Source organism: Bombina bombina, chromosome 6 (assembly GCF_027579735.1).
Source record: "Bombina bombina isolate aBomBom1 chromosome 6, aBomBom1.pri, whole genome shotgun sequence".
Taxonomy (NCBI): domain Eukaryota; kingdom Metazoa; phylum Chordata; class Amphibia; order Anura; family Bombinatoridae; genus Bombina; species Bombina bombina.
The window spans coordinates 912366203-912387128 of record NC_069504.1 but is presented as its reverse complement, the minus strand read 5'-3'; the positions used below and the strand labels follow the sequence as shown (position 1 = coordinate 912387128).

At 39.7% G+C, this 20926-nt stretch overlaps 1 protein-coding gene across 3 annotated transcripts in view; it reads left to right on the top strand.

Moving 5' to 3' along the window:
• The window catches only part of SIL1 (SIL1 nucleotide exchange factor), a 330998-nt gene that overhangs the window by 86220 nt on the left and 223852 nt on the right, over positions 1-20926 (top strand). For all 3 annotated transcript variants that reach the window (XM_053718549.1, XM_053718550.1, XM_053718548.1), the window contains one exon: positions 1438-1567. In XM_053718549.1, the coding sequence (XP_053574524.1) occupies positions 1438-1567 (130 nt within the window). The remainder of the gene's footprint in view (positions 1-1437; positions 1568-20926) is intronic.

Sequence of the window (20926 nt, the reverse complement as noted above, 5' to 3'; positions counted from 1 at the left end):
TTTCTCACCCAGCGCCTGCAGGAAAAAGGTGTATTGGAGGATTAACACTCTGGGTATAGCCGTTTAGGTAAGGTTCACCTTTCTGTTCCCTTTCTCCTTTACAGGCAGTAGTGCAGTTTAGTGATGGTGTTAGATAAATCTTTATGTTATGCGATGGATCTTTATGCCGATATTTTCTGAGAGGTATGTGTCCATACAATTGGCATAAGCAGCTTAGTGCGTTGGTATGGCACTAGCCGAGTTCCAGTAGTGGTAGTATTTTAATTTGCAAGCCGCCCGGGGTCCAAGGGTTTGGGCGCCGAATTCTCGCCAACAGGCTTGCAGGGAAGGTAGTCGGAGCAGGTGCTTCACGTGACCACACACCTGGGCTCCTCCCTCCACCTGGCTCTCCTTCTGCAATATTTTTTTTTTAAAGAATTTTTATTAGTTTTATTATGGGTGTAAGTGTACTTTGTAATGTATTTGTGATGTGTTTTGTGCAACTTTTTTTTTAGCCTAACAGTTGACCAGTGGTGCTATCCCTACACGTGTAAAATTCAATTGCACTCAAGCGAACGCGTTTACTTTCAACCTGTAATACAGTCGCTACTTCCAATGCGTGCAAACACCTGCGCACATCAGTTTGTCACTCATAATCTAGCCCTAATTGGGGCAATGAGTAAGTGTGAACCACTGATAAAAGGAGAATTTTATTATTTTATTGTTTTCTTATATTCTTATTTGTATGTTAATTAAATGGATAGCAAAGTCCAAATTAAACTTTCATGATTCAGATAGGGTGCGTCATTTTATACAACTTTCCAATTTAATTTGATCATCAAATTGCTTTGTTTTCTTGGTATTCATAGTTGAAAGCTAAACCTAGGTAGGCTCATATGTTAATGTCTAAGCCCTTGAAGGCCGCCTCTCTTATCTGAATGCATTTGACCGTTTTTTACATCTAGAGGGCGTTAGTTCATGTGTTTCATATAAATAACATTGTGCTCACGCACGTGAAGTTATTTAAGAGTCGGCACTAATTTCCTGAAATGCAAGTCTGTCACAAAATCTGAGATAATGAGGCAGTCAGCAGAAGCTTAGATACAAGGTAATTACAGAGGTAAAAAAAATATTTCCTTAATGTTGGATATGCAAAACTGGGGAATTTATCTTCTTAAACAAAAACATTTTTGGTATTTACTATCCCTTTAATTTTAATTTATTTACTGTGACAGTTTTATTATTATGTGTATGTTTATATTTCTATGGCCATATATTGTTTTTTGTTTTTGTTTGTTTTTTTAGTAAAATAATTTACTGTGCAATGTTGATCTATAAATAATCTTAACTTTAGGGTGTTCACATCAAGTGCAAATTATATTATAGATCATATAATAGAGGATATAGCGTTAACAAAGAGTGAGTACTATATAACACTAGCATTTTCTAAATTTAAAGGATTATCCTTTGACTGTAGTAGAAGAGGCTGAAATTGAGAGTCATAATGAAGCAATTGTAGAAGATGATGATTATAAAGAAGATCAGGAAATATTTTATCCTACTCGAGAATGGCAAGTTGTAAAACCAGGTAAGAGTTGCTGATAATGTTGATGGGCTCAAATGGAAATTGGATAATTGTCCTTTAATGTGTGTGTATTTAATTGTGTATAAATATAAACTTTAACTTTATTTTGTCATTTGAAATAGCTGGTTGGCCTATTAAGACCATCACCTTTACTGAAAATGTCAATACTACAATATTAGCTATAGAAAAGATATGTAAACAATAGAAAACAGGCCACATCAACCTCCCAGAGGGGGTTTGGTGAGAGAGAGACCAATCCATTTGAAAGGATGTTCCTGCAGCAAATTTGAATATTCTGAAAACGTATCAGCTGCTTTCCTGGGTACACTGTCCATTTAATAAGTGTTTAGTCTATTTATTTACCACTTCTTTCACAACAAAGAAGTTTGCCTTTTTTACAGGAATGGTGCTGTCTAAAAATAAAAGGTTCTTTATGAAAATGCTTTTAGAAAATATTGTATTTAAATTATTTTAAACTATGCCTATTCTTTACTCAAAACCTGCACATTAGATGAGGCTGCATAGATCCATTAAAAAAAACATGTTTCTAAAAGTCTATTGTTCTGCTTCAGACAGAAGTTCCCAAAAAAAACAACAAAAAACCCCAACAATCTAAACAAAGTGAGATTTAAATTCTGTGTCGGTTTGCATTATTTCTTTTGTGTTAGCTTTATTTGATTAGTGTTTTCTGCAGCATGCAGATTTTATAGAGCACTGAGCGCCACATTCCAGGAGTTTAGCATACATATCTAACTTTTCTATTGCTTCTCTCACATTTAATTACAACTTACGTTTAGCACTACTTCCCATTTAAATAACACGGTGGCACTTGCATATTAAACAACTAACACCACTAGGTAAAAAAAAACACATTTGGCTATGGAAAAGGTATTAGCACTTTTTAGACATTAAATTATAAACATGATAAGCTAAATACTTATTTTTTTATCAGTTGAAGAATAGAAATATTATTACAAAAAAACATATCAGGCTTTGTGATGAAATAAATGTGCATTTTATGCAAACGGTTTTATTTTCAGCAGCAGATTATCGTGTTTTCTGTACCACACATCATTTTCCTTTTATTTGCTGTTTTAATTTCAGCATTGTCCTTCAGAACAATGTAATATGATTTGTGCTTCCATAAAAATACTCCTGGTCATCATGTTTAACCTTTTGTTCTGTCCTTATCTTGCCTCATTTCTATTAACCATGCAGTAAGTACAATGTAGAATGTTCATTTGGAATTTCACAGTATTGTACATTGATACTGTAGCTAAACCGATATTTCTTCTGGTCTTAAACTCCTTTGTTCCTTCACTGTGTGTGGGCAGTGGGTCCCTGTAAAAACTACATACAGTGATAAAAAATTACTTCCAGAAATATACATCTTCAAGTTAAATGGCATACAGTGGGATGCAGATGAGTATCTTTGTTGTTTTTGATATGCAGTTATTGATATTCTGTTTTGATATTAAAGTTTCTCAATTGTTACACATGCTGAATAGCGTAAATTTACTAATTCTGGTACAAGACAACAGCTACTTATGCTTAGTATTTGCGGTTTACCTTCAGTAATTAACATATTTTTGTCATGTGCCAGTTGCATTAATATTCAGTCTACACAAACAATATAACTGATTTAATTGACTATGGGCCAGATGACATGTAGAGCTCTAAATATCGATTTCTAGAAAGCGATATTTGTGCTCCACTTTGTAATACCAGCACACTCTAATGTGCGCTGGTATTACAAGTTTGGTGCAATACGTCTTCGTGTTCGCATTGCATGGAAGCATTGTGCTCACAAGAGCGTGCTTCCATAGGCTCCAACGGGAGCCTTGTTCTGATGCCGGTATGCATATAGTTAGTTTTGCAGAAACATGTACAATACACCTTATAGTAATAAGTATATTTCTTAAAGGGACACTAAACCCACATTTTTTCTTTCATGATTCAGATAGAGCATGCAATTTTAAGCAACTTTCTTATTTACTCCTTTTATCAATTTTTCTTTGTTCTCTTGCTATCTTTATTTGAAAAAGAAGGCATCTATGCTAAGGAGACAGCAATTGTTTGGTTCAGAACCATGGACAGCAATTGTTTATTGGTGCTGTCCAATCAGCAAGGACAACCCAGGTTGTTCACCAAAAATGGGCCGGCATCTAAACTGACATTCTTGCTTTTCAAATAAACATACCAAGAGAATGAAGAAAATGTGTCAATAGGAGTAAATTAGAAAGTTGCTTAAAATTGCCTGCTCTGTCTGAATCATGAAAGAAAAAAATTGGGTTCAGTGTCCCTTTAAGTGAAAAGGTTTGTGGTTGGTTGTACTTACAGAGATGGTCAAATTCCTAAAACATAGGGGCCACAAGATCAATATTTTAGAAGCCTTAAAGGGACATTATAGTGTTAAAATGACATGCTCTAATCTGTTGGAGCATACATGTAATTTTAACTCTAGCGATCTGTAATGCTATGTGTTTAACCGCATAGTTAAAATCCTGCGCGGGCATAGCATTACAGCGTAGCTAGTGTTAATATAACATGGTCTAACACGTAAGGGCATGTAATTTTGACACTTTAATGTACGGCATGTAAATTTATGGCTATTAAACACACAAATGATATAGCTCATAAAAATGTTCAGTGGCACAGGGCCAGATTTAGGTGAGGTTCCAGTGTACCCTCTGCTGTTCTTCTCCCCTACATAACTCCCCTACTTAACTTGTGGTCACTTGTGATGTTTGCCCATCTACCAGTAGTCCCCAAAGCAAACAGCTTTATTTTCCCCTGGGGCTTCAAAAACTAAGGCACACATTCATAATTCTATTTTACTGAGGGCAACATCTCTGTTGTACAATATCATTTTTTATTTAGTTAAAAATCAATTTTTTACCCAGACTGATGTGAAAATGAGTATTTAATTTAGTAACTCAGCTGTCTGCTGAAGCCCTATAAATATAAAACCAGCCAGGGGAGAGCATTTGCTGGGATCTGAGCATTTGCAGAGCGTTCCATCTCTCTAAGCTCCCATCTGTCTAAGTGGCCATCTTTAAGTGGCAGCACTAAAAAATTATACAAGAATTGAACAATATTTGAAGATTATTTGAGGCAAGCTAAATATTTTCATTTCAAAAACAATCTTTTGCACTTAATATCCTTCTATGTTTTCAGGACTGCCTTTCCTTTTAACAGTCTCATGCCTATTCCACAGGCATGCTCACATGCTCATACCTTACCTTTCTCCACATGCAGTTTATATAGGCCCCTCTCTCCTTTCCTCTCCTTACCTTAGCTCTCACAAACTACTTTCTATCTTAAAATATATGTCACTACACTGCACCACCTCACAGAAATTCCCACACTGCTATAAATCTTATTCTCACCTACTCCTACTCCATCTTGCTGCTATTAGCATCAGGCGACATCTCTCCAAATCCTGAGCCCACCCTCATTTCCACCATTACACAATAACACACTCCTTAAAGAAACTTTAATAAAAGCAACACAAATAACCTCATTTCCATCCAATGCATCCCATACGCACACACTCTTTTCACTTGCGCACTATGGAACTCTTGCTCTGTCTGCAACAAACTAACAACCATTCATGACATGTTTACATCAAATGCTTTCACCCTTTTAGCAATTACCGAAACCTGGCTATCCGACACGGTTTCCACTGCTGCTCTCACACATGGTGGTCTTCACTTTAGCCATACCTCTAGGCCAGGTGAGATACATGGCGGTGGTGTTGGGATCCTGCTCTCCCCCCTCCTGCACTTATCAGTACCTACCTCCAATCCCATCTCTCTCCTTCTCCTCCTTTGAAGTCCACTGTATTCGCTTGTTCTCCTCCGTCTCCCTTAAAGTGGCAGTCATCTATCGCCCTCCTGTTCCGACCTCCCAATTCGTTGACAACTTTGCCGTCTGGCTTCCTCACTTTCTCTCTACAAATATACCATCCCTGATTCTTGGGGACTTCAGCATTCCCATTGACAACCCATCTGCCCCTGCTGCCTCTAAACTTCTTTCATTCACATCCTCCTTCGATCTCTCACAATCCACCCTATTCCCTACTCACCGTGATGGACACTCCATCGACCTGGTATTTTCCTACCTCTGTTCTATATCTGACCTCACCTGTCGCCCTTTTCCAATTTCAGACCATCACCTGGTCAACTATAATATTAATGCAACAGCTAAACCCACTTCTCCATCCCGCCTCCGCACCTGTAGAAATCTACATGTTGTGGATCCGCTCCAATTTTCAAAAATCATTCAAGATCTCCTCTCTCAAACTTCCACTATAACCTGCCCTAATCTCGCTACAGCCCACCATAGCAAAACTCTCTCCTCTGCACTAGACACACTTGCCCCTCCCTGACTGCGCAAAATATCACACCGTCAGTTGCAGCCCTGGCACTCTCCGCAAACACGCTTTATGCAAAAATGCTCCTGTACTGCTGAGTGTGTCTGGAGGAAAATTCACTCTGAATCTGATTTCATACACTATAAGTTTATTCTTTGTTCATACACTTCTGCCCTTCACTTAGCCAAGCAAACCTACTTCTCTTCTCTCATATCTACTCTTTCCCTCAAACCCTAAATTACTCTTCTCCACCTTTAACTCTCTCCTCTACCCACCTGCTCCACCCCCCCATCTGTCTTTAGTGCCCAAGACCTGGCAGACTACTTTTTAATAAAACACGTACAATCCGAAGCAACATCCCAACACCAACCTGCAATAATCCAACAGGCCCAGTTACTCCCTCTGCATCTTCCATCCAGCTACTGAGAATGAAGTTTCTTCCTTACTATCTTCTTTACGCCTCACTACCTGCCTGCTCGACCCTATCCCTTCCCATCTAATACTTTCCCTGTCTTCCACCCTCACTCCTGCTCTTACTCACATCTTCAACCTATCTCTCTCTACTGGCTCATTCCCATCTTTTTTCAAACACGCAAAAGTCACTACCATACTCAAAAAAATCCTCCCTCTACCCTAATTCTCCTGAAAGCTACCGCACCATATCACTGCTTCCACTAACTTCAAAACTCCTTTAAAAACTAGTTTACAATCGCCTAACCCACTTCCTGTCCACCAACTGCTTGCTTGACCCCCTGCAATCTGGATTCCGCCCCAAACACTCAACTGACTGCCCTTACCAAGGTTGCTAACGATCTTCTCTCTGCTAAAAATATTGGCCACTACTCTATACGTATCTTACTTGACCTCTCAGCTGCCTTCGACACAGTTGACCACCCCCTCCTCCTACAGACCCTTAGCTCTGTTGGCCTCTGTAACACTGCTCTTTCCTGGATTCACTCCTATCTTTCTCACAGGTCTTTCTCCAACATTGGTGTGTCCGGTCCACGGCGTCATCCATTACTTGTGGGAAATATTCTCCCCCACAGGGAAAGGCAAGGAGAGCACACAGCAAGAGCTGTCCATATAGCTCCCCCTCTGGCTCCGCCCCCCAGTCATTCTCCTTGCCGCTCTGAACAAGTAGCATCTCCACGGGGATGGTATAGAGTTTGTGGTGTTAGTTGTAGTTTTTTATTCTTCTATCAAGAGTTTGTTATTTTAAAATAGTGCTGGCTTGTACTATTTACTCTACAACAGAAAAGTGATGAAGATAAAATCCATTTCTGTTACCACGCAGGACTGTTGAAGCCAGAGAACTTCAGTTGGGAGTAACAGTTTGCAGACTTATCTGCTTCCGGTATGACTAGTCTCCTTCTAACAACACAGGCTAATGCTAGATGACAGTCATTTTTCCCCTCAGGGAAAACAGTAAGCCATTTTTCTTTCACCTCAGCAAAAAAGATAACAGGCTTCCCCTTTTTGATTTTTATGCTGGTAGACACTGTCAGGGGCCAAATCGATTGTTTTTTATTATAATATGATGGCAATTGAAATGTTTTATAAGCTCATATACACTTGGGGACGTTTTTTATTGATCTGGCTTGCTTTAGACACCTAAATCTAGTCAGGAAGGCCCCTTCACTCTAGTGTACTGAGGGAGGAGGCCTCATTTTGGCACTTAAGTTAATTTCAAGGCAGTGCATGCAGTTCCATGTGAGAGGGTCCTGTGGCTCAGAAAGTGACTCCAGAAGGCTTATTTCTGTGGATGATTGACCCCTAAGAAAAGTAAAAGCTGCAGCAATGCTGTAAGCAGGGATTGTGGTGTATAAAAACGGTTAAATCCAACAATTAGCTCCGGTTTGCTTGTTTTAAGAGCTAGAGTCTCCATATTTGCTGTGCAATACTTTCTAAGCATTAAGACACTGGGGTCCAAATTTCAGAAAAATCGGATATTGCCTTCATAGTTTTTTGAACATTCAGAAATAAAGTGTGTCATTTTATTATTTAAAGAGACAGTAACGTTTTTGTTTAAAATCGTTTTTATTGCATTGTTTGCCTGCCTAAATCTGTTTAACATGTCTGTGCCATCAGATAACCTATGTTCTGTGTGTGTAGAGACAAATGTGGTTCCCCCTTCGAGTGTTTGTGATAATTGTGCCATAGCGTCCAAACAAAATGAGGACAGCTCTGTTACATTTCATAATGTTGCCCAAGATGATTTATCTAATAAAGGTAGTGGGGATAGTTCTACATCTTCTTCTTCTGTGTCTACACCAGCTTTGCCCGCGCAGGCGACACCTAGCGCGCCAGTGCTTATTTCTATGCAACAATTAACAGCAGTAGTGGATAATTTTATAGCAAATCTTGTATCCAAACTGCCAGCATTTCAGAGAAATCGTGATTGTTCAGCTTTAAATACAGATAAAAGGGATGAACAATCAGACGCTGACGATGCTTTATCTATTTTACCCTCACATCAATCGGAATTGGCTGTGAGGGAAGGGCTGTCTGAGGGTGAAATTTCAGACTCAGGAAAAATTTCTCAACAGGCAGAACCTGATATAGTAGCATTTAAGTTTAAGCTAGAACATCTCCGCGCTTTGCTAAAGGAGGTATTAGCTACTCTGGATGACTGTGATTCTATGGTAGTACCAGAGAAGTTGTGCAAATTGGACAAATTTTTAGAGGTCCCAGTGCACGACGACGCTTTTCCAATACCCAAAAGGGTAGCGAACATAGTGGAAAAGGAGTGGGAGAAGCCAGGTGTACCCTTTGCCCCACCTCCTATATTTAAGAAAATGTTTCCCATAGTAGACCCTAGAAGGGACACATGGCAGACGGTCCCGAAGGTTGAGGGAGCTGTTTCAACACTAGCGAAGCGCACCACTATTCCTATAGAGGACAGCTGCGCTTTCAAAGATCCTATGGATAAAAAATTGGAAGGATTGCTTAAAAAGATTTTTGTTCAGCAAGGGTTCATCCTTCAACTAGCTACGTGTGTTATTACTGTCACTTCAGAGGCGTCCTTTTGGTTCGAGGAACTAGAAAGGTCGCTCCAGAAAGAGACTTCCTATGAAGAAGTCATGGACAGAATTCACGCATTAAAATTAGCTAATTCCTTTATATTGGATGCCGCCTTTCAAATAACGAAATTGGCGGCGAAAAACTCAGGTTTTGCTATAGTAGCGCGGAGGGCGCTTTGGCTGAAATCCTGGTCGGCAGATGTGTCGTCCAAGACTAAGTTACTTAATATTCCTTTCAAGGGTAAGATCCTTTTTGGGCCGGAATTGAAGGAAATTATTTCAGACATCACTGGGGGTAAGGGCCATGCCCTCCCACAGGATAGGCCTTTTAAGGCTAAGAACAAGTCTAATTTTCGTTCCTTTTCGCAATTTCAGGAACGGACCGGCTAATAACTCCACTGCCGCTAGACAAGAAGGTAACGCGGCCCAGCCCAAACCCGCTTGGAAGCCCATGCAAGGCTGGAACAAGGGTAAACAGACCAAGAAACCTGCTGCTGCTACCAAGACAGCATGAAGGGGTAGTCCCGATCCGGGACCGGATCTGGTAGGGGGCAGACTATCTCTCTTCGCTCAGGCTTGGGCAAGAGATGTTCCGGATCCCTGGGCACTAGAGATAGTCTCCAAGGGATACCTACTAGAGTTCAAGGGACTTCCTCCAAGGGGAAGGTTCCACCTGTCTCGCTTATCTTCAGACCAGATAAAGAAACAGGCATTCTTACATTGTGTAAGAGACCTATCAAAGATGGGAGTGATAAACCCAGTCCCCTCCGGGGAACAAGGTCTAGGTTTTTACTCAAACCTGTTTGTGGTTCCCAAAAAAGAGGTAACTTTCAGGCCAATTCTGGATTTAAAGATATTAAACAAGTTCCTCAGTGTTCCATCCTTCAAAATGGAAACCATTCGGACAATCTTGCCGACAATCCAGCAGGGTCAATATTTGACTACCGTGGATCTAAAGGATGCGTATCTGCATATTCCAATCCACAAAACTCATCATCAGTTCCTGAGGTTCGCCTTTCTGGACAAACATTACCAGTTCATGGCTCTTCCATTCGGTTTAGCCACCGCTCCCAGAATTTTCACAAAGGTGCTAGGGTCCCTTCTAGCGGTCCTAAGGCCGAAGGGCATCGCTGTAGCACCTTATCTAGACGACATCCTAATCCAATCGTCGTCTCTTTCCAAAGCAAGGGCCCACACAGACATTGTGTTGGCTTTTCTCAGATCTCACGGGTGGAAGGTGAACATAGAAAAGAGTTCACTGTCACCGTCCACAAGGGTTCCTTTTCTGGGAACAATAATAGATTCTGTGGAAATGAAGATCTTCCTGACAGAAGTCAGAAAGCTAAAGCTTCTAAACGTTTCTCGAGTTCTTCATTCTATTCCTCAACCCTCCATAGCTCAGTGCATGGAAGTAATAGGACTAATGGTCGCAGCAATGGACGTGGTTCCTTTTGCTCGAATTCATCTAAGACCATTACAGCTGTGCATGCTCAATCAGTGGAATGGGGACTATACAGACTTGTCTCCCCAAATTCAAGTAGATCAGGTAACCAGGGACTCACTTCTCTGGTGGTTGACCCAGGATCACCTGTCTCAGGGAATGAGTTTCCGCAGACCGGAGTGGGTCATCGTCATGACCGACGCCAGCCTCTTGGGGTGGGGCGCGGTCTGGGACTCCCTGAAAGCTCAGGGCCTATGGTCTTGGGAAGAGTCGCTTCTCCCGATAAACATTTTGGAACTAAGAGCAATATTCTATGCGCTCCTGGCTTGGCCTCAGCTAGCGGAAGCAAGGTTCATAAGATTTCAGTCGGACAACATAACGACTGTTGCGTACATCAATCCCAGGGGGGAACAAAGAGTTCCCTAGCGATGAAGGAAGTAACCAAGATTATCCAATGGGCAGAGAATCACTCCTGCCATCTATCTGCTATTCACATCCCAGGAGTAGACAACTGGGAGGCGGACTATTTGAGTCGTCAGACTTTCCATCCGGGGGAGTGGGAACTCCACCCGGAGGTCTTTGCTCAGTTAACCCAATTATGGGGCATTCCAGACATGGATCTAATGGCATCCCGTCAGAACTTCAAGATTCCTTGCTACGGGTCCAGATCCAGGGATCCCAAGGCGACTCTAGTGGATGCATTAGTGGCGCCTTGGTCGTTCAACCTAGCGTATGTGTTTCCACCGTTTCCTCTCCTTCCCAGGCTCATAGCCAGGATCAAACAGGAGAAGGCCTCGTGATTCTGATGCAGACCTGGTGAATATGTCATCGGCTCCACCATGGAAGCTACCTTTGAGACAGGATCTTCTAGTACAAGGTCCATTCCAACATCCAAATTTAGTTTCTCTGCAGCTGACTGCTTGGAAATTGAACGCTTGATTTTATCCAAGCGTGGGTTTACGAATTCTGTGATAGATACTCTGGTCCACGCCAGAAAACCTGTGACTAGAAAGATTTACCATAAAATATGGAAAAAATATATCTGCTGGTGTGAATCCAAGGGATTCTCCTGGAGTAAGATTAAAATTCCAAAGATTCTCTCCTTTCTCCAAGAAGGTTTGGATAAAGGGTTGTCAGCTAGTTCTCTAAAAGGACAAATTTCTGCTTTATCTGTCTTGTTACACAAAAGACTGGCAGCTGTGCCAGATGTACAAGTTTTTGTTCAGGCTTTGGTTAGAATCAAGCCTGTTTACAGACCCATGACTCCTCCTTGGAGTCTAAATTTAGTTATTTCAGTTCTTCAAGGGGTTCCGTTTGAACCTTTACATTCCATAGATATTAAGTTATTATCTTGGAAAGTTCTGTTTTTGGTTGCTATTTCTTCTGCTAGAAGAGTTTCTGAATTATCTGCTTTGCAATGTAATCCACCCTATCTGGTTTTCCATTCAGATAAGGTTGTTTTGCGTACTAAGCCTGGTTTTCTTCCAAAAGTTGTTTCCAACAAGAATATTAACCAGGAAATAGTTGTTCCTTCTCTGTGTCCGAATCCAGTTTCAAAGAAGGAACGTTTATTACACAATTTAGATGTTGTTCGTGCTTTAAAGTTCTACTTAGAAGCAACAAAAGATTTTAGACAAACCTCATCTTTGTTTGTCGTTTACTCTGGTAAGAGGAGAGGTCAAAAAGCTACTGCTACCTCTCTCTCTTTCTGGCTGAAAAGCATTATCCGATTGGCTTATGAGACTGCCGGATGGCAACCTCCTGACGAATCACAGCTCACTTTACTAGGGCTGTGGCTTCCACTTGGGCCTACAAGAACGAGGCTTCTGTTGATCAGATATGTAAGGCAGCGACTTGGTCCTCTCTGCACACTTTTGCCAAATTCTACAAATTTGATACTTATGCTTCTTCGGAGGCTATTTTTGGGAGAAAGGTTTTGCAAGCCGTGGTGCCTTCCATTTAGGTAACCTGATTTGCTCCCTCCCTTCATCCTTCTCCTAAAGCTTTGGTATTGGTTCCCACAAGTAATGGATGATGCCGTGGACCGGACACACCAATGTTGGAGAAAACAGAATTTATGCTTACCTGATAAATTACTTTCTCCAACGGTGTGTCCGGTCCACGGCCCGCCCTGGTTTCCTAATCAGGTTGAAAAATGTTTTCTTTATACACTACAGTCACCACGGCACCCTATAGTTTCTCCTTTTTCTCCTAACCGTCGGTCGAATGACTGGGGGGCGGAGCCAGAGGGGGAGCTATATGGACAGCTCTTGCTGTGTGCTCTCCTTGCCTTTCCCTGTGGGGGAGAATATTTCCCACAAGTAATGGATGACGCCGTGGACCGGACACACCGTTGGAGAAAGTAATTTATCAGGTAAGCATAAATTCTGTTTTTTTCTGTGTCATTTGCCGTTGACTCTTCTTCTCCAATGCCTCTGTCTGTTGGAGTACCTCAAGGATCTGTTCTGGGTCCACTACTCTTCTCCATTTATACTTCTTCGCTGGGTGAACTTATCAACAGTAATGGTTTTAAATATCACCTCTATGCTGATCACACCCAGATCTACCTCTCCACCACTGCTCTGTCTCCCTCTGTCCTTCCTCATGTCAGCTACTGCTTATCTGGTATTTATTCTTTTATTCCTGGATGACCTCTCACCACCTAAAGATTAACATGTCCAAGACTGAGCTCCTTCTTATCCCCCCCTCAAGCTCTATGCCAACTTCTAACTTCTCTATCCCTGTTAAAGGCATCACCATTTCCCCATCGCCCGAGCCCCCTGCCTCAGAGTTAAACTTGACTCAAATCTATCCTTCGTCTCCAACATCCAATCGCTTTCTACATCCTGCCGCAACCATCAACGCAATATTTCCAAGATTCGCCCTTTTCTGAGTGCTAACACCACAAAGCAAATAATCCACTCCCTTGTTATTTCCCGACGTGACTACTGCAATAACCTACATACTGGCCTTCCTCTTTCCCGCCTCTCCCCCTCTTCAATCCATCCTAAATGCCTCTGCCAGGCTAATCCACCTTTCCCATCGCTCTGTGTCTGCTGCACCTCTCTGCGAGTCCCTTCATTGGCTCCCCATTCACAGCAGAATTAAATTCAAAATTCTCACCCTTACATACAAAGCTCTCAACAACGCTGCTCCCCTCTATCTATCCTCTCTAATAAACAATTATACTCCCGCCCACTAACATCCAACAATGACCTGCTCCTTGCATCCGCGATTATCACCTCTTCTCATGTTCGACTGCAGGACTTCTGTCGTGCAGCACCTAACCTCTGGAACACTCTTCCTCGTGCTGTCATGCTTTGCCCTAATCTTTCTACCTTTAAATGCTCCCTGAAGACTCTTCTGTTCAGACAAGCCTACCACCCAACTCAATAATAAATTAATTTCAGTTACCTAACATTTCCCTCATCTAACTCTGCATTAACATCTTTCTCTATCTTGCAGTCCTCACCTCCTGTTTCTCAACCTCCTACCCTTCTAGATTGTAAGTTCCCATGGGAATAGGGCCCTCAATTCCTCCTGTATGTGTTTGTAAATTTTGTCCTGTCTCTTACAAGTTTTATATCATTGTTTTATTGAAATTAATTGTAACCATGGACAGCGCTGCGGAATATGTTGGCGCTTAAAAAATAAAGTAGTAATCATTTATATAATAAGCATTTTAAGAATCCACAGTGTTACTTAGAATGCTTAGCTTGTCATTTAATTGCAGCATCATCATTAGAAAACCATGCCAACTGCAGCTTTGATTATCTAGAAAATTTAGAGTCAGAAGCATATAACAATATCAGATGAATGAGACAGTCTTGTCCTGACCAAAAATCCAAAAATAACTTCATTGCGAATGATCTTTATTTTATGTTGCTGTTCTGTCTGGCAACTCATGACATCATTTTAGATAAAATATTCTACTTTCTTTAAAATAGTGTTCTGCTTTTATTTCATCAAAGTAAAAAAAATGAAGTAATGCTATGGTAGAGAAGCTGGTATATAGAAAATGTAAGTTTTTTTTTTTTTTTTCAATTTCTAGCTCGGTTTTATAAAGTGCTATTACACTGGGCAGGTAGAATTATAGACTATTCACGTCTACATTTATTACTATTCATCTGACTGTGCTACGCTTGTCTACTTACATTCTGTCAAAGTGTATTGTACAACTACTTTTAGTCACAATCATACGTGCTAGAATACAAGATTGCTTAGTTTACTGGCAGTGTATTTATTCGGTTCCTTTTTCTGTTGTGCCATTTAATGCTGCATATGAGAAAAATATATATATCCTGTTTACAGTTTTTCATGTATGGTGCAGTCAATGCTAAAAATACATTTTTCAATAAATGCAGCAATTCTGCTCCATTTGTCAGTTTAGAAATAAACTGTTTGATCATTTAAGAATTGTGACTGCCTATAATAAAAGAGGTATGCGTTTTACAAGAGTTCTTAAAGGTAACATGTTGTACATCTCTTTATTATTTATGTGTTTAGCTTAGCAGTTCATTTGTGTCCATACAGATATCTCCTCTACTCACTTCTAGTTCTGCTTTTATAAATGATGACTTTACAGCTGCTCAGTACTATAATCTTCTCATCTAACGCACAGTAGGAAATATCCATCTCCTTATTTTTTATCTCTTCTATTAATTCCTCCCACCTCACTAATGTCACTCCATCAATATTATAATTGTATCTGCCAAGCAGCGTTACACATTCTAGAGAAATTAAACTAAAAAATAGATAAATTTGCAATACTTTTAAGTGTAATATTAGAACTAACTTACATTTTTTGTAATGATTAAAGTGACACAAAACCCAAACATTTTTCTTTCATGTTTCAGACAGAGCATTAGCTTTTATACAACTTTCCAATTTACTTTAAGTATCTTATTTGCTTTGTTCTCATGGCATCCTTTGTTGAAGTGCATACCTAGATAGTCTGATGAGCATAAACGTACTACTGATGGCTGCACATATGACTTTTGTCATTGGCTCACCAGATGCGCTCTTCTAGCTACCAGTAGTGTATTGATGCTCCTTCAACAAAGGATATCAAGTGAATGAAGCAAATTTGATAATATAAGTAATTTAAAAATGTATGCACTATCTGAATCATCAAATAAAAAATGTGGGTTTTATGTCTCTTTAAAGGCTGATAGCAACAAATGGGACTTTCACAAACATCAAAAAAAATTGTGTTTTTAAAAAATAATAGGAACAAACCAATTGAAAAACATTTGTAGTAAAGTAATGCCCTTTTAACACCACTGTAACCAATAAACAAATGTGAACACTTCTGTGCATCAATGTGGATTGCTACCTAGTACCTAAAAAGAGAAATAAAGCCAATGCTTTAATTTTAGATTTCATAATTACTATATAAATTTAAGACCATTTTATTATTGCACTAGAATGAAAAAGAGAGAGAGAAAGGGCGCCTCCTAGTGGGATAAAGTTTGACAATGGACCACACAACACTTCTCACTTCTACTCACAATATTCCGTACACCTATAGCGCAGTAAGAGCGGTCTGGACAAGTTAGTAGTCATCCAGCTGACTAATCCTTAGTATACAAGCGGGAATCTTTGTACTGATGAACTGTCTTGTTATATAGTGTATTGGAGCCCTTTACAGTTAAGTAGTTGAAACCATGAAAAAACATATTTATGCAATATTCATGTATTTACTGTAAATATTTCACATTCCAGGAATATAAGTATTTATAATATATATATATATATATATATATATATATATATGTGTGTGTGTGTGTTTATAATAATATATATATGTGTGTGTTTGTATATATCTATACCTATATACAATTATTATTTTGTTTTTATTGTTTTAAATGTATTTTTTTATTAAAGTTCAGTGCAGGCATACAGATTGCATATGTCAGAACACATACAAAATACATTTGTCTCAGTGTAAAGGAACAAAACAAATTAAAGAAACATTACATAGTCATATGCTAAATGTCAATATTATTACATTACATAACTCCTGCTGTTGAAACTATATACCATCCGTACATCATCTGAGGTCACTCATGGACCTCCTAGCACTATAAGTAAATCAGTGCAATGGAAGGTAGTTATGTACCATAGGAGACCACTCATGGGTCTCAATTAGGGAACCTCAGTGTGTTTTTCTTATACATACCTATATGTCTCAAAGACTGGAACCTCTGAAAAGTGTAGCTATGAGATGAGAACATATGGGGGGGGGGGGGGGAATATCGTTAAGAAAGTTTCATAAGACATCTAGAATAATAATTGGGGGATAGGTCTAAGGATACATTTTCCTTTGTTTACTTTTGTAATGTATGAGGGGGGTGAGATCTATTGCTTGTAGTATTTAGCTTAAAGCTAGTGTGTTACATAGATTTGGGAACCTCTGAACTCACATGTGGCTCCACTAGAGGCACTGTAAACAAGTAAATTAGATCAGATAGGCAGTACTTGACGCAAACTATGTGGTGGCATATAGGGATATATACAATATGGACCCCAACAAGAGGTTGTTATATATTGTGTGTAGAGATCCCTAACTATTTTCATGTAGCAGAGGAATCTGAGTGTGTGTATGTATATATATATATATATATAAGCTCATCTAACTAACAGTAAATTTGAGAGGTCCATTGTTGGTTTTTCAATAGTCCAATATCTTGAGGGGGAGTACATTGTACATTATGGGGACAACAAATAAAAAGAGGCATAAAGCATTTATTAGTATTTAGTCTATAATGGATATACATCATAAGGCACCCATAGCATGCAGAGGAAGCTTATAGAGAGTAGAACCAAAGGATTCTAATAGTCCTCTGCTAATATGAGGCTGAAAAACCCAAATTCAACTGTGGTATTTAACATGTATGATTGCCCCGGCCGCAGACAGCCCACTTATATGGGTCTCCATGTGTCCAGTATATATTAAGAGCTAGGAGGACCAAACCAGTATATAACCTATATTGTGATGATTCTACTAACACATACTTTATTATTATCAGTTATTTGTAGAGCACCAACAGATTCTGCAGTGCGATAAACAAAGACACAGTACAACAAAACAATTATAAGGATCAAATGGGTAGAGGGTCCTGCCAAGAGTTTCACTGTTGTAGTCATCCCTTAAGAAGGTGATCTACAAACAGTTGGACTCTTAGGCATACATGCTAAGGGGGTTCAGGGGATAGCAATGGAGGAGAGGAACTGGTATAAAGTAAGGTTAGCGTAGGTTGTATGCATCCCTGAACAGTAGAGTCTTTAGGGAGCGCTTGCAGCTTTCAAAACTAGGGGAGAGTCTTGTGGAGTGAGGCAGAGAGTTCCACAAGATGGGAGCCAGTCTGGAGAAGTCCTGTAAACAGGAGTGTGATGAGGTAACAAGAAAGGAGAAGAGCAGGATGTCATGAGCAGAGTGAAGGAGACGGGAGGGAGAGTATCTGGAGACAAGGTCTGAGATATAGGGGGGAGCAGTGCAGTTGAGGGCTTTGTATGTCAGAGTGAGAATTTTGTGTTTAATCCTAGAGGCAAGAGGAAGCCAGTGAAGGGATTGGCAGAGAGGTGCAGCAGATAAAGAGCAACGTGTAAGGAAGATGAGCCTGGCAAAGGCATTCATTATGGATTGTAAAGGAGCTAGGCGGCAGCTGAGGAGACCAGAGAGGACAGAGTTGCAATAATCTTGATGATGCCTTTTGTAATCACATCAGACTTAAGCTCATGTTTATAGCCCTCCCCTTCTATGTTAGTATCTCCGGTATTATATTAGGGAGTTCTGTAGTATTATTGACCCTAATGAAACATATAGAATCAAAATGTGTATAGGGATCCATAGCTGGACAGATGTGTATCAATTTATACTAGAACTATATCTGGGTATTATTATTGCAACAAGTGAGACTTACTGGCTTGAATAAAGGCCTAACTGTGTGATCACATTAAAGACTGATAAGATCAAATTAGTTAATGTAAAGTTATAAAACATCTTGCTGCATGCCTATACACCAAAGCTCAACATAGACTTATACATTCAATTTTCTAAGGAGAATATGTGGAAAATAAATATTACGAATAGTATGTAGAGTCAACACAAACTATAGGGATATGAGTGAAACATGCAAAAACGTATAAATCAGTGGTAACATCAGGAAAAATAAGCGTATGTGAAAAAACAAATTAACATAACAAGGTATATAGAAATATTTTTGCTCACGGCTTACTATAGAGAGTACTTAATGGAGTAAATCTAGTAATGAGGGCCTGAATGGAACAACCCATGGAGTGCATATGAGAAGTAATAAGCTATAGAAGATCACATCTTACTAAAGATGTAGAAAAAGTAGCTAATCTTCTATTGCTGAGAGACACCAAGCCTATAATCATTACATCTCAGCTATGTAAATGGCCGATGATTATAGTAACATGTTAGGGTGAAATATTGCTGTAAAAAAAAGACCTAGAACTATTGGAGGGTAATTTCCAACTGAACATTAACCTGAACATCATGTTTGTACAAAATAGTATGAACTCAAAGTATTGAGTCTTATAGAGGATAGTGTCTGCAGTACATGTTGCTACAATTAAAACCCCAGTGATAAATAATGGCAGCTAGGAGTTAACTGTAGACAATAAAAAGGTGGCATATTATAAAATATAGTGGTTTTTTCAGCTATCTACTTTTTCTAGCATTGTTACAAGATCATATATATCTTAAATATGTGAACAAAGAACATTAACTGAGTATATAATGTCACAGCTGAAGACAGCTGGGACAACCAAGTCATAAACATTATTATAGCATTATTGCCACTTTGTCATAACAAAATATCATATCTGAGTGTGATACGATGTACAGCAGGAGATATGAAGGATGGTAATATGAGTTTTTCATAAAATCAGACTGAGCACAGTCGTCATATAGTAAGCAGACTGCTGCTAAGGGTATTACTAGTCACAAATTAAGACAACATTAGAGACCATCTCTCCTTAGTCTCAACGTTTGACATACTGAGCAGCCCGAAACACATAGTCAGCTCACTCCTCTTCTGTAGTCAGGCCGAGGATTTATCTGCCTCCGTTTTAAGCGCGTCTGTGGAATATTAGCCTAAGATAGAAGCGTGTTGTCAACATGTTTCTTATTGTGGGAACATAGTTTTCTATTTGCAGTTTTCCGTGTGAGTCTGCTACTCGCTTGACTAGCTTCGGCATCCAGCTCAACAGGTCTGTAGGCAACAGACAGAGCAGACAGGTTCCCTACATCGTGCCTCGTAATCTTAAGATCCATCTCAGCCGTTGGGCTAGTTATTCCCTCGAGGTCTGCTTCCATTACCCTCCGTTCTGCAAACAAAGCGGGTGTCGAGTGCCGGAGCTCCCAAGTAACCTTCATGGTGTAGACTGCCACAGAGTTAGCTCCGTAGTTATCAGACTCTTTAGATGCCGCTCCCCCAGGTTGAGGCGCCGTCCCCAGCGCCTGTATGACAGCCGCCTGAAAGCCATCCAGCAGGTTGCCCAGCTCTCTGAGGTTATAAGCTGCCGATGTCATAGTGGATCAGGTAGCCGAATTAAGCCCTCTCGCTAGATTCCACATGGGCAGGAAAATGGCCGTTCTTAAAGGCTCCGATCAGTCTCCGTCAGAGAGTGAAGTTCACTGAGTTTTTTTAACTAGTAGGTTTCCTGAACTGCTAGACTCCCAAAATATATTAAAAATAAGAGTCTGAACGGTCGCCAAACTTGGTTTTTGTAAAAAGTATAACTGGAGCTGATGCGCGACTGTTCAGCTGTAGTGCTGACTCTGCCCCACCTATATACAATTATTTATATATATATATATATATATTTTTATAAATAAACTCTTCATTAAAGGATACCAAGAGAACAATTTACTTTTGAAAATATAAGAAAATTGAAAAGTCTCTTAAAATTTTATGTCCCTTTAAAGGTATAGGAAAGTCAAATTAAACTTGCATGATTCAGATAGCACATGTTATTTTAAGATACTTTTAAATTCACTTATATTTTCAAATGTGCTTCGATCTCTTGGTATCCCTTGTTGAAAAAGAATTCCCACATATCCTACTCTAGTGGGAGCTAGCTGCTGACTGCACACATTTGTCTCTTGTGATTGGCTATCTAGATTAGTTCAGCTAGCTGCCAATAGTGCAATGCTGTTCCCTCAGCAAAGGATAACAAGAGATTAAAGCAAATTTGATAATAGAAGTAAAATGGATAGTTGTTTGAAATTGTATGTTTTATCCCAATCATAAAAGAACATTTTAGAGTTGACCCTTTAAGGTCTCACTCAAAGGTTAAAAGAGAATATTTTATTACTGAAATGCATACCAAACACAACATTTTTCTTTCATGATTTAAACAGAGCATGCAATTTTTAACAACTTCCTAATTAAGTCTATTATCAAACATTCCTCATTTTTTCTGTATCATTTGTTGAAAAGCAGGGACGTAAGCTGAGGCGCACGTGCTTGTTTTCTCCTGATTTGACTCCGATT